The 14,184-nt window shown below is 36.7% G+C and overlaps 1 protein-coding gene across 1 annotated transcript; it reads right to left on the minus strand.

Annotated features, from left to right (window-relative positions):
• Positions 1-337: 337 nt before the first annotated feature.
• Positions 338-12,440, minus strand: LOC149817372 (putative serine/threonine-protein kinase PBL26). Its single transcript, XM_089987219.1, has 5 exons — positions 11,981-12,440; positions 2,723-2,913; positions 2,439-2,628; positions 1,624-2,015; positions 338-953 (listed from the first exon to the last, which is right to left on the minus strand). The coding sequence occupies exons 1-5, from the start codon at positions 12,087-12,089 to the stop codon at positions 591-593; spliced, it is 1,245 nt and encodes a 414-aa protein (XP_089843345.1). The 5' UTR covers positions 12,090-12,440; the 3' UTR covers positions 338-590.
• Positions 12,441-14,184: the final 1,744 nt, after the last annotated feature.

Raw genomic sequence — 14,184 nt, forward strand, 5'->3', positions numbered from 1 at the left:
GATGGTCTGTCTTGAGGAAATCCTGAGAAAAATATTACAAACATAAAATATAAAAAATAGAAATCATATAAATAAAAAGAAAATATAAATTACATAAATTGTTGAAGAAAGCTTTTATCATGATATTTTCAAAAGCTCACCAACATTTGTTACAAAGGTTGAAAACAAGTGGAAGCTGTCTAATTTCTTCAACCATTCCATGGCAAACAAGCTAGAAAAATTTTTTTATCTTCCTTTTATGTGGTTATTTTAACTGTGGATTATGAAACATAAACATTTAACAAGAAAAACAGTAATGATTAAGAGTTCCAACAAGAAATTAGAAAAAAAAACAAGAGAAGGCAAGAAGAGAAATTCATTTCAAATGGGTGTATGGTTTATATGAACATGAAGACGACAACAAACGAAAGGCCAAGAAGACATACAAAGCCACAAACATGAAAATGGGTACAAAACGCAATCCTCTAAAATCATGCATCCAATATGCCTAAACTCCCTCAATCTCTGAAATTTGAACGCTAACCACCAATAAGACTCAAGGTGGAGAGCCAAACGAATAGTAATCCACTACAAGCTTAATGATTTTACAATCACTCACTGCCAGCATTTGATCTCCTCCTGTTTTCTCGTGAAATTGAACCCCATTCCATAGCCTCGGCAATCGCTTGTTGTCGTGCCCTAGCGCTTCCTTCATCATCTCTCTGTGTTTCTTGAGGAGGTGATGGAGAAGGTGAAGCAACTCTACCACCTAGACCTAATTCATCAGTGGGCATTGAAAGAAAACTAAGGGCAGTGACCACATCAGCAATCAAAGGCCGAGTCAAAGCTTCCTCCTGGAGGCACATGGCGGCGACTGCAACTGCTTGGTTTAAAGCTCTTGCTGGAAAATTCCCACGTAGTATCGGATCAGCCAATTCGTGGAATCTCATTTGATCCCGGAAAATTGGTTGTGCCTGTCCAGTACAAGTGGAAAAACGATGAATGGACCTTGAAGCTCCAACTTCCAAGTAAAAACTATGGCATCCATTGAATAATCCTAGATAAGTAAATAATGCAAACCACATAAAGCAAAAGTAATGACATCCATTGATTATCCTGGATATGCAAATAATAAAAACCACAACACCATTGATAGAAAGGGTAAAATCTTTGAAAGAATATCAAATGGCACCAAAACAAGTAAAAATTTCATGACGAGATTCATTTTCAGAGAGCTCAAAGTGTCTGAAAAAATAAAATTCCACAATCAGCAAGGTTATTCTGGTTAAATGCAAAAGACTGTAGAATCTCACACCAGGTATACCAGGGCACCCACCAATATACAATAGAAGCAACAACAAATTTCACATAATGCCCACATTAAAATTAAGAATACATTTTGAGAATTGTTGCATGAATGCATCAAGTTGGAAATTATGGCTATTAGCCACGAGAAAACAAGAAAGAAAAACCAAAGGAAAAAAAGAAAGAGAGAATTAGAGGTGGATAGGTATCTTTCTCGTTGCTTTTTTTTTATAAATATTTTATGAAAAGACAAAAAATAAGTGCATGGCACACGTGCACACACATATGCTCTATATTGGTACCAAAATCTGCTAAAAGATTGTTTATTCAGTGTCATACCCAAGTCACCAAATTCTGCTCATCTCCATAACTAGAAGTGTCAATGGCCCTTTTCCCTGTAATGATCTCCAACAGAACAACCCCAAAACTATAAACATCAGATTTAACAGTTAGCTGACCAGTTCTAGCATACTCTGGTGCACAGTACCCATAAGTTCCCATTACTCGTGAAGACACGTGTGTCTTATCCCCAATAGGACCAAGTTTAGCAAGTCCAAAGTCGGAAAGTTTTGGGTTGAACTGTTTGTCCAGCAAAATATTAGAGGATTTCAAATCCCGATAGATAACAGGCGGGTTGGCTTTGTCATGCAAATATTCCAATCCTTTAGCAGCTCCAAAAGCTATTTTCATTCTAGTAAACCAGTCCAAAGACTTTTGATCAGGTGGCAAATCTGCAAGGACAAAATGCAGTTGCTACATATTAGATACTGCCAGAATACATATTACTTTTTAAAACATTTCATATCACAAGAAATGATATACTGTCACACCAGTCTTTTTAGAATGAAAAATTGGCAATTTACATAATAATCCTCCTAGGGACTTCAAAGGAAGAAAATGACTCCAATAGTACCAAGTTTCTGGCTATGCATGTAAGCTTGTCCATGTAGGCTCACATCACTGAAGAGCAGCAGATTATTACCAAGTTTGGAGGTGAAACCACAAGAAGAGCTGGCATTTGACACATCTTGAGGGCTCGGCAAGTCTTACATTCAACTCATGAATCATTGCTAAGATGAACTTACAATAAAATCGAAAATAGAAGGCATTTTCAGCTTGTCCACAAACATCTCTATGAAACAAAAAAACCATACCAAGTAGATGATCCTCTAGTGATCCCATTGGCATAAACTCGTACACCAAAAGCCTTTGATCACCATCTGCACAGTATCCAATCAGGTTGACCAGATTTGGGTGGTCAAGGAGACTAAGCATCAATACCTCAACAAGAAACTCTTTATTTCCTTGTAGTCCATTCCTGTCCAGCTGTTTGACAGCCACAACCTGATCAAGCAAAGTGAAATCAGTACACAATACACAAAAAAATCAACTATAATACATAAAAGAGAAAACAGAAGAGTTGCAGAAAGCTAATTACCTGGCCAGTACCCTCAAGCTGTCCCTTATAAACTCTTCCAAAACCCCCTTCACCTATTAGACACTCTTGTCGAAAATTCTTGGTTGCAGAAGCCAATTCACGAAAAGTGAATGTCTCTGCTGCAATATTTCCATTACCAACTTTCTCATCTGCATCCTTGATTTCAGCACAAACCTTTTGTTTGGGTTTCTCTGAAACAAAGAATATTGAGATAGTTTACTTGTTAGCTGAAATAAATAAATAAAATCAATCCCATGTAGATGACAAAAAACTGCAGAAAACATAAAACCCACCATTCGCTGAAAGCTCTAGGCTTAAAGCACTGGAAAGATACTCAGATCTAAAACAACACTAAAGAGTTTCAACATTTTTTTCCTTTTTTATATTTTCTATGTTCAAATCAACAACTTATGGTAGGAATGTGAGTCCTCATTTGACATTGCAGTCTTCAAAAAGAAAAATATTTTCCTTTATAATTTTATCTATCTTCACCTCTCATTTCTTATATCTTTTTAGCCACATTCTCCTCTCCAACAGTTCTCACTTATTTTCTTAATGTTTTTCAGGGAAAATATTACTAAATGCCTCTTAATAAATGAGAACAGTCCAACCTGTTAAGTCCTATGTGTGTGTGTATATACATACGTCCTCACTAGATGACTATTGCATTGTAAGTGGGATAGCAACTTCATTCATGGATTGGGACCAACACTTTAAAGCATTTGCCCCGATGCAAGTCAGAAGCCTCACATTCTTAGTTGTTAAAAGTGGTAGGTGGAGCCTAGGCGAAAGACACTAAAAGACCTAGTTGGGGCTTATGCGGGACCAAAAGAATTTTTTTTTGAAAAAAGTAGAAATATCACAATAAATTGCTAAATTTAAGTAACAAACATATGATTGTGATTATGAATGAAGTATAAGTGTGTACTTCAGCATAATATAATTGCATAACATTGAACATAAACAAAAACAATTTGAATATATAGATATATATATATAAACACTGATTATATAACTGAGAAACAGATTATGTATTATATATGTGAAAACACAATATATATATATATATTATATATATATATATAACCGAGTGGAGGGGTGAGAGGAGGAAGAAAAAGAAAAGGAGAAGAAAAAGGAAAAAAAGGAAAGGGAAGAAATGAAGGCAAGAAGAGGTTGGAGGGTGTGAGGCAAGAGGAGGAAGAAAAAAACAGCAAGAAAAAAAAAAAAAAGGGAAGAAGAAAAGGAAAAAGAAGAAAATGAAAGAAGATGAAAAAGAAGAGGGTAGAGGGTGTGAGGTCAATTGAGGAAGAAAAAGAAGAGGAGAAAAAAAAACAAAAAAAAAAGTGAAGCAAAAATAATAGGAAAAAAAGAGGAAGAAGAAGAAATGAAGAAGAGAAAAAAAAAAGGAAAAAAAGTCTTCATCTTCTTCTCGCAACCATGATCCGAGAGAAAGAGAGAGAAAAGGGGGAAAGGTTCTTCTTCTTCTTATCGCGGCCATGACCCACACGTGCGAGCGGGCGGGCGCGCGCGCACGAGAGAGAGAGAGAGAGAGAGAGAGAGATTTGCCCTAATAGGGGTGAAAACAGGTCAGACTTGGGCCAGATCTGAATCTGAATTTGAAATAAAAACATGGATTCAAATCTAGATCGAATATCCGACCATATCCGTGTTAAATTATGTAAATCAAACTTGTATTTTCGTATATATATATATATATATATATATATATATATATATTATATATATATATAAGGTAATACATATACATATATTATATACATGTATATGTATCTACCTATTATATATATAAAATATATATTTCTCTATCTTTAGTCTTAGGGGTAGTTTAGGCATTTTACACATATTCTTTTTTGTGAATATGTTTTGTATTTTTCTTTTCTTTTTTTCTTTTTCTTATTTCTTTTTTCTTTTAAACAAAACCTTGTACTCACCTTGGGAGGGGCCCAACACACTAGTCGTTGGAGCCCCTCCAACGGTCACAATTGGACCCCTCCAACGACTATGTGGAGCCCCTTCCAAGGTCTCCTAATGCCCTATAAATATGGGCACTCCCTCTTGTATTTGTTAAAGGGTTTTAGGGATTATTGTCCAACCTTTTATTGTTTATGAATCTTATGAGTGCATTTGCACATTTGTGATTTCGTGCTTTTATGCACAAGTGTTCTTGATGTGCGTATGTTCACACATTTATTCTCAAGAAGATCGTATATTGATTATAGTATCTTGTTGAAGATACCTTTACATGGTATCAAAGCCTCGTTGAAGAAGAAGAATTGCGATTTTCCTCTGTTTGAGTACCTCGAAAAGCGTGCCTTCAAGCTTTTTGAGATTGAAGTGGATCATCTTCTTTGAGCAATATTTTAAAAGCCTCTTTTATCAAGAAAGACGCGAAAAATACTTGAGGTACGTATTATTTCTTGTCTTCTTTCCTCTCTAATGAGCGAAAAAGACTCATTTCTCTCTTGGGTTTAAGCTTAATTGTTCAAATTATCATGTTTGGGCCGGTAATATGGAAGCCCATATTAAAGGAAAGGGGCTTTGGGGTTACATTCATGGATCAATACCAGAACCCAAAATCACCATCATTGAAGAAGGGGATCAAAGACAAAAGACTCTTGAAGAATATTCTAAAAAGCATGATGATTGGGAAATGAAGAACTTCAAGATCTTATCTTGGATTTTTTCATCCGTCGAGACCAAGATAAACGCCAATATCATCAAATTCAAAAACGCTTCCGAAGCTTGGTTGTATCTTGAGAAAATGTACACTTCAAGAGACTTATCTCACAAGTACTTTCTCCAAAAGAGGGCTTTGACCCTCCAACAAAATGAAATGACCATTCGGGAGAATTTGCCGAATTATCCTCTATTTGGGACGAGCTTGTCATCCTTGAACCAAAATGGAGTGGAGAAGCAATCGAATTAAGGCACAAACAACTTGAGGAAGACCGGTTCTTCAATTTTCTAAATGGTCTTATACCCGAATTTGAACAAGTTCGGTCCTCTCTACTATCCGCCTTCACATCTCCTTCACTTGAAGACGTTATCACCAAGCTCAGTGGTGAAGAAACCCGTATGGGGATTAAGAAGAATAATCCTAGTATTCTTGTAACCTCTTCTACTCAAGAAGATGGTAAAATGGTTAATGTCGTGTCAAGACCGGGGAATAACATGAAGACCTATAGACCTCCTTATTTCAAGAACCAAGGTCAAGGAGGAAATATGGCAAAATAGACTATAGCAAATTGAATTGTCACTTTTGTAAATAAACCAGGACATATCAAACCTATGTGTCCTAAATGGAAGAAATTAATTGCAACGGCTATGACATCCCAAGCAGAAGAACGACCTTCATCATCAAGCGAGTCTCTTTCCCTTCAACAAATTATAGAGGCATTGCAACCTCTTCTCAAGGGAAGCATTTCCGGAGCCGCTATGTCATCTTCTTCCCCCGGTAAGACATCTTGGCTTTTAGATTCCGGGGCATCCTTTCACATGACCCCAAGTACTTGTTCTCTTTCAAATTTTTCTAAAAATGTTCTTTCATCCTTTGTCTCAACCGCGGATGGAACACCTCTTGAGATTAAAGGAATAAGCAATTTTGAAAAACAAGATTTTTTTGTTCCAAAAATTCGTCTTATCCCAAAACTTAACTTAAATCTTCTTTCCGTCTCCCAACTCTCGGACCATGGTTGCGATATAAAATTCTCTTCTAATAAATGTTGGATACAGAATCGTCAGTCCGGGAGATTGATTGGGGAAGGCTCTAGAAGAGGAGACCTCTACTACGTTGATTTTCTTCAAGTTCCCAAGAGTCAATTTTGTAATGTTGTTCAAAACAAAGATATTCATGTATGGCATAAGAGATTGGGTCATCCCAATATTGTTAAAATCTCCTATTTTCCGTTTATTAAACATCTTTGTAAAAGTAATTTTCTATGTGATGAATGTATTCTTGGGAAAATGAAATGTTTGCCTTTTCCTCAAAGATCCATGTTTACGACAAAACCATTTGAAATTGTCCATTCCGATGTATGGGATCCGGCTCCTGTAATATCAAAGGGAGGATTTTCATACTATGTGATTTTTGTGGATTTCTACACTAGGTTTTGTTGGATTTATTTTCTTAAACATAAACATGAAGTTTTTTCAACTTTTAAAAGTTTTCATATGATGATTTTAAATCAATTCAATAGATGCCTAAAAATCCTTAGGTCCGACTCTGGAGGATAATACCTCTCAAATGAATTCAAAAGTTATCTTGAAAATTTTGGAATTCGTCACCAAAAATCTTGTCCGAAAACCCCCCAAAAAAATGGGTTAGCCGAACGAAAGCATAGGCACATCATTGAAACAACTAGGACGTTACTCATTTCTCAAAACATTCCAAAGAATCTCTGGGCTGAGGCAGCCTTACCTCTGTCTATCTCATTAACAGACTTCCATCGAAAAATTTAAACAAAATATCTCTCTTTGAAAAATTATACGAAAATGAACCTGATTATAGCAGGTTAAGGATCTTTGGGTGTAAATGTTTTGTTCTTACTGATAAGAATGACAAACTTTCTCCTAAGGCCATTCCTTGTGCCTTTCTTGGCTATTCTGAAACCCAAAAGGGTTTTCGTTGTTATGATGTCAAAAGTGATAAACTGTATGTTTCCAGAAATGTGAGTTTTTTGGAAAATCTTAGTGGATTCGAACGTTGTGAATCTCATAATGAGAATATGGATTATTCTTTCATATTTGATTTATTGAATAAAGATGATGATACTAGTGATGATGAGTCAGATCAAAGTAACTCAAATGAATTTGAGGAAAACATCCCCTTGCCCTCTTCATCGCATCAACATATTGATGAAGGATTACCTAGAGACCCTATCACCTATACTCATAGAGATCGAAACAACTTTAGAAGTGCTCTTGAAAGATATGATAATGCTAGTTCAAGTGCTCTCCAGAGCGAAGTGATCCCTCATAGAACCGAAAGAAGTAGAAAGCCTCCTTCTAGGTTCATTTCCTATGACTCTTTTTCACCTAAATACAGGGTTTGTCTTAGTGCCATTCACTCTTATATAGAACCTAGAAATTTTGAAGAAGCACAAAAGTGTCCTGAATGGATTAATGCAATGACCAATGAACTTGAAGCCCTGAGAAAAGCCAAAACTTGGGAGTTTCAAAATCTTCCTAAAGGCAAGAAAACAATAGAGTGCAGATGGGTCTTTAAAGTAAAGACTAAAAGTGATGGATCTCTTGAAAGGTATAAAGTTCGATTAGTTGCAAAAGGATATAGTCAAGAATATGGTATTGACTATGAAGAAACCTTTGCTCTTGTAACTCGTATGGTCACTGTTCGATGTCTTATAACTGTTGCTTCTATCAACAAGTGGAACATTTATCAAATGGATGTTAAAAATGCCTTTTTAAATGACGATTTAAACAAATAAGTTTATATGGATGCTCCACCTAGAATAGAGATTCCCAAGGGAAAAGTGTTTCGTCTTCAAAAAACACTTTACGGTCTAAAACAAGCCCCAAAGGCTTGGTATGATAGGTTTAACTCTGTAATGATCGAAAATGGATTTTTCTCTTGCTTTACTGACACTGCTCTATTTGTTAGAAAATCCAATGCAGGGATTCTGATTTTATTATTATATGTTGATGACAAGCTCATCACTGGGAGTGATTCTAACGGGGTTAAAAGTATAAAATCTATCTTGAAAGATAAATTTGAAATGTCTGATTTGGGTTTTCTAACTTATTTTTTGGGGATTGAAGTAGCATACTCTCTTAGAGGATACTTTTTATCTCAAACTAAGCTTGTTTCTGAGATCATTGACAGGTCAGGTATTACAGATGAGAAGCTTTGTGAAACTCCTGCAGTAGTAGGGGCAAAAATGAAAATTGATGATGGGGTTCCTCTTTCGGATCCTGCACCCTACAGACAGCTTGTAGGATCATTGATGTATCTGAGTATTACCAGACCAGATATTTCCCATGCAATCCATACTGCAAGTCAATTTTAACATGCGCCTACATCGGTTCACATGAGTACCATCTTGCGAGTCGTAAGATACATAAAGGGTACTCTAAATAAGGGAGTTTTTCTGTCCTCTTCTTCCGATTTAAAACTAATTGCTTATACTGACTCTGATTGGGGAGGTGACCCAAATAACCGTCACTCCACCACTGGTTTTTGTGTATTCTTAGGAGACTCACTTATTTCGTGGAGATGCAAGAAGCAACAAAAGGTATCGCTCTCCTCAACTGAAGCTGAATATTGTGCTATGGCAACTACTACCATGGAGATTGTTTGGATTCATCAACTGCTAGAAGATATGGGGATCACAATAGAAGGGCCCACTAAGTTGTGCTGCGACAACAAAAGTGCAATCTACATTGCGAAAAATCACACCTTTCATGAACGGACTAAACACATCAAAATGGACTGTCACTATGTTCGTGAAGCTTATCTTCGAGGAGTCATTGATCTTCCTTATGTCACGTCTGAATATCAGTTGGCAGATTTCTTTACTAAAGCCTTGTGCGCTCCGCGGTTCAACTTCCTTCTTGGCAAACTATCGGTCATCCTGCCCTAAGTTTGAGAGGGGGTGTTAAATTATGTAAATCAAACTTGTATTTTCATATATATATAATATATATATTTCTCTATCTTTAGTCTTAGGGGTAGTTTAGGCATTTTACACATTCTTTTTCGTGAATATGTTTTGTATTTTCCTTTTCTTTTTTTCTTTTTCTTTTAAATAAAACTTTGTACTCTCCAAGGGTCACATTTGTGACCGTTGGAGGGGCTCCAACGACTATGTGGAGCCCCTTCCAAGGTCTCCTAATGCCCTATAAATATGGGCACTCCCTCTTGTATTTGTTAAAGGGTTTTAGGGATTATTTCCCAACCTTTTATTGTTTATGAATCTTATGAGTGCATTTGCACATTTGTGATTTCGTGCTTTTATTCACAAGTGTTCTTGATGTGTGTATGTTCACACATTTATTCTCAAGAAGATCGTATATTGATTATAGTATCTTGTTGAAGATACTTTTACAATCCGATCCGTTTTCAGCCCAACAAAATAAAAAAAAGACATATGTGTCCCCACAGCCTAGGTGGGGACAGCCTAGGCAATGCGTAGTTGGGAAAAAAGGGCCCTGTTGCCCAAATCCATAAGCCCAAGCAGTGGGGTTATGCCTAGGGTGACGCTTTTGACAACTAAGTTCACATTTTAGTGAGCCTTACAAATTATGCCCCCACCACCAAGAGTCCACTTGCCCTGCACCTTGAGGCTTATTCCCATTCATGAGACTTACCTCAATTTCCTTTTTTTTCCTTAAAAAATTTACCCAGTATTCGGCTCACTTACATCTTATGTCAAAATAAGGGCAAAACAAGTATAAACTTGGGTTTTCAACCCTAAATAAAAGTTAAGAGTATTTAGGTTGTTCCTACAATTTTTAATGGACCCTCATTTAACTTTTACTAAAGGATAAAACAAAAATCCCTAAGCTTACATAGAGAACCATGGATAAGAGTAGGTTTAGGGGGTCAGGTCATATGGCATATCTCCTGATAAGCAGAGCACCACTTCAAACAAGTGATATTTGAAAAGAAGTCGTCATTCACGATTGGGTTTGGATCTCGGATCTAGACCCAACTCGAGTTTATTTAGTCACATGTTCATTAATCGTCCATTGTAATTTAGTTTGTTGTGTAATGGGTATATTTTCGTACCCTAATATTTGTACCAGCCTATACTTAATGATAAGCCATATACCGCAGATCCTAATTGGGGTTTTCTGCAGCCACCAGCGTCTCTCTCTCTATTCCATGCTTCTTCTTGTGATTGAATGATAGAACACAATTTTCTAACAATATCAAGCTAAGAAGTTGCTTGATACATCAGAAGATGGGAGTATTGGATTTTTACTCAGAAATTGTCTTTGCCAAATGGATACAGGTAACTTAACCTACAACTTGAAGAGAGTCCAACATGAGAATAACTGCAGACTTAACTGTTAGAGAAACAATTGGATCAGTTTCTGATTTGCTTGATCCATGTTATACCAACTTTCAACTCATTACAGAACATGGGAAACATAATAACATACATTTGCAACTTTCTACAGCCAGCAAATACGTTATTTGTTTTCTTAACCAATTGATACTCATCAATATGATTGCAACCGAAATCTTATTATCAGTGCATGAGCGAGTTGTTAACTAGCGTGCAAGTGGTCTTAAATGCCACTATATAACATAGGTTGACATTCATTATTATCATTTCTTCAGAGGCTCAAGAAGTTTGTTAACCAAGGCTTATCAAATGCAAATGAAACATTTCGATCAAGGTATTGAGAAAGCTATCTCATCCATGGCATTGGGATCAAACTCACCACTGGAGATCATTTCCTTTTCTTTTATTATTTTTTTTTTATTTACACAGAGAAACCGCCCCAAGGATCAAAGACCTACTGGCTTTGCCCCCAGGGAGTGACGCTTCGGCTTGCGCAAGGGGTGATGCCTATGGGATTTGAAATTTTGAACCTAGACAGCCTGCCCAGCGGCCTAGGCCCCATCCCACTATGCCAAACCCCTTTGGGGCTTTCCTTTTATTATTTGAAATACATATGCAAGTGCAAATTATCAATGGTCACCAAGTATAATTTCACCTTGGTGATGGTCTTTTTGTAACGAATATAAATCTGTTTCAGATCATTCACCTAAGAAGTCACGTACTAAATGCTACAACTTCATGGCTTCTTGAGTGCATTAAGATGCACTCAGTGCAACCAAAAGTAATATCAGGAACAAATAGAACACATAAAGAAAAAACGTGCAGGATGCAGCTATTTATACAGAAAGACCAAAAGATGGAAGAAGATTTTGCAACGGTCTTAATTGTACACAAGGCAGCACAAAGCTGCCAGGACTTATTTTCCATACTCAACAGTTTAATCACCAATTCAATTGCAACGAGTACCCACATTAAAACCGCATTACCCCAATTTAGAATACTTTATGAAAAACAATATCCTACACATTAATGCAATTGGGGTCGACAAATTTGTCACATTTGATCATGCAGTTCATCAGAGTTCATAATGCCGTTCTTCGTGAATCAATAAGAAAATGATATAAAGACAAACACCAACATACCACTTGGAGAAAATATAAACAAAAACACCCATAAATCAAATCACATTCCACCAATAAAGAAAGCATACCAGAGTAACCAGACTGCGTCGACACAGCTCTGGAAAATCGTCCACTCCCACCATCGGACTTCTTCACTGCCTTCTTCTCGTTGGACATAAAACAAGGAAAGCAGCTCATTTCAGAAACTCCCAACTCAAAATCCTCCTCAACCAAAATCACAAACACCAAAAATCTAACGAACCAACCAAAATTTTCGACTAAAACCAGACAGGATTGGGCTCAAAAGTTAAAAGTCTGGAATACCCAGATCCCAGTTTTTCGTCAAATTCTACACATCTCATCGATTTTAGCATGTAACTTCGCCAAGTTCAAAAGGAAGGAATCAAAAGAGGCCCCGTCTAGGGAGGAAAGAGAAAGAAATGGAAGAAGGTGAAGAAGTGGAGGAGGAGTGGTGGAGGACATCGATTGGGAAGAGAGAGAAAGATGGACATTTGAAGGATGGAAAGCAAAGACGTGGAGGCCAAATTTGGTGGGGAAGGCCTGGATGATCCTTGGAGTTCCAGGCTAAGGGAGAAGGGGCAGTTGGAGGGTTTTGCTAAATTTGGAGAGGGGAGAAATTTGACCGAGACAAGCAAGGAGAGGGGGTTCACTACGTATGTGTTACGCCCATGTGGTAGTAATCGGGTCCTCTGCCAAGCTGAAGGCCCAGGATCGAATCCCTCTGCCACATAGGGCGGCTGTTGTTTTGGTAGGGTCCGCCTAAATCAAGTTTTTTTGTATAATATGAACCGTTGATTTTTTTTGTTCAACTACAACACATCTAAACATTAGAATATTCAAACTATTACATGTTTTCTACTAAATAAAGCATAAGGATCACATTTACACGTTTAGATTAAGTAAAAAATGCATGCAAATATGCTTGTGGGGTTTGTAACGATTGGAACTTACACTCTCTCTCTCTCTCTCTCTCTCTCTCTCTCTCTCTCTCTCTCTCTCTCTCTCTATATATATATATATATATATATATATATATATATATATATATATATATATATATATATATTGCAAGTATGTTTTCACTTTAAACACATATTAATAACTGGCGAGAACTATTTAAGCAATTGGTACCAGTTTCTGAAATTTTGATAAAAGTTACAAAAAGGAGCACCTTAATATATATTTTCCTTAAATACAGGAAGAATTGAAATAGTTAGCATGCACATTTAATGAATAATTATTGTATTGCAGGCATTTTATGGCCCATAATTTATAAAGGGCGCAAAGAAAGTGGTTCCTCCTAGCAATGAATTGTCAATTTTATATAGAATTATTGGTAAAAATCGTTATACTTGTTTATAGTATATAATGTATTATAAATACCTTTACAGTAGAAATCATATCAACTTTGTTAAAGATTTGGGACAGGCATCTCAAATATTTTGTACTCCTATTTATAGTTTCATAGTTTTTTTTTTAAAGGCAAGCTGCGGTTAGGCAGGCCCCTACCAGTTATACAACGATACCATTGGGATTTGTTCTTGCAATGTTCCAACACAAGGTGACGTGCACTAGCTGCTCCTACCAGACAAGCTGAGCCCCCGTTGATATATATAGTTTCTACAGTGCATGTTCTCACGTCTAAAACTATGACTAGCCAATTTCTTTCCCATCTCTTCTTTCTCTTTTTCTTTTTTTTTTCTTCTTCCAAATTGAAATATGTTTGATACGATGAGAGATGCAGATGAGTTCAATTCTGTTTGGACGTGAACATTACCCTCTCTCACATAATAAGATGCAACGCAACCATATGTGGACTCACAATAACGGTTAGCATTAGGGCCGGGTCAGGGTCGACCCAGAGGTCACAAAAATAGAATCCCAAACCCAAACCTGCATATTTTCAAACAAATATTATATTAAAAATACATATAAAATACTTGGCACCTGGCAAAAAAAGCCAAGTCAGGTACTGGCAAAAATCATGACTCTAACCCGGCCAGCATATTGCTCAAGTCGGGTTTGGGTTGAGTCCGATACTCGATACAAACCTGACCCATTGACAGCCATAAAAAACATGAACCACCATTTTGGGCATTAATGAATCTTACATAATCAGATGCATCCTAACTAAATTTGAATTGGCAGCAATACATGAATGGATCTTACCAAATGTGGATACAACTGATTTTTCGCCCATAACAGACAATTTTATACCTGGGGTTTCAGATGGCATAGAAATGTGAAATCCCGAAACCAGTTCTGACCATTC

Source organism: Nuphar pumila, chromosome 14 (genome assembly GCF_984573655.1).
Source record: "Nuphar pumila chromosome 14, dmNupPumi1.hap1.1, whole genome shotgun sequence".
Lineage (NCBI taxonomy): Eukaryota > Viridiplantae > Streptophyta > Magnoliopsida > Nymphaeales > Nymphaeaceae > Nuphar > Nuphar pumila.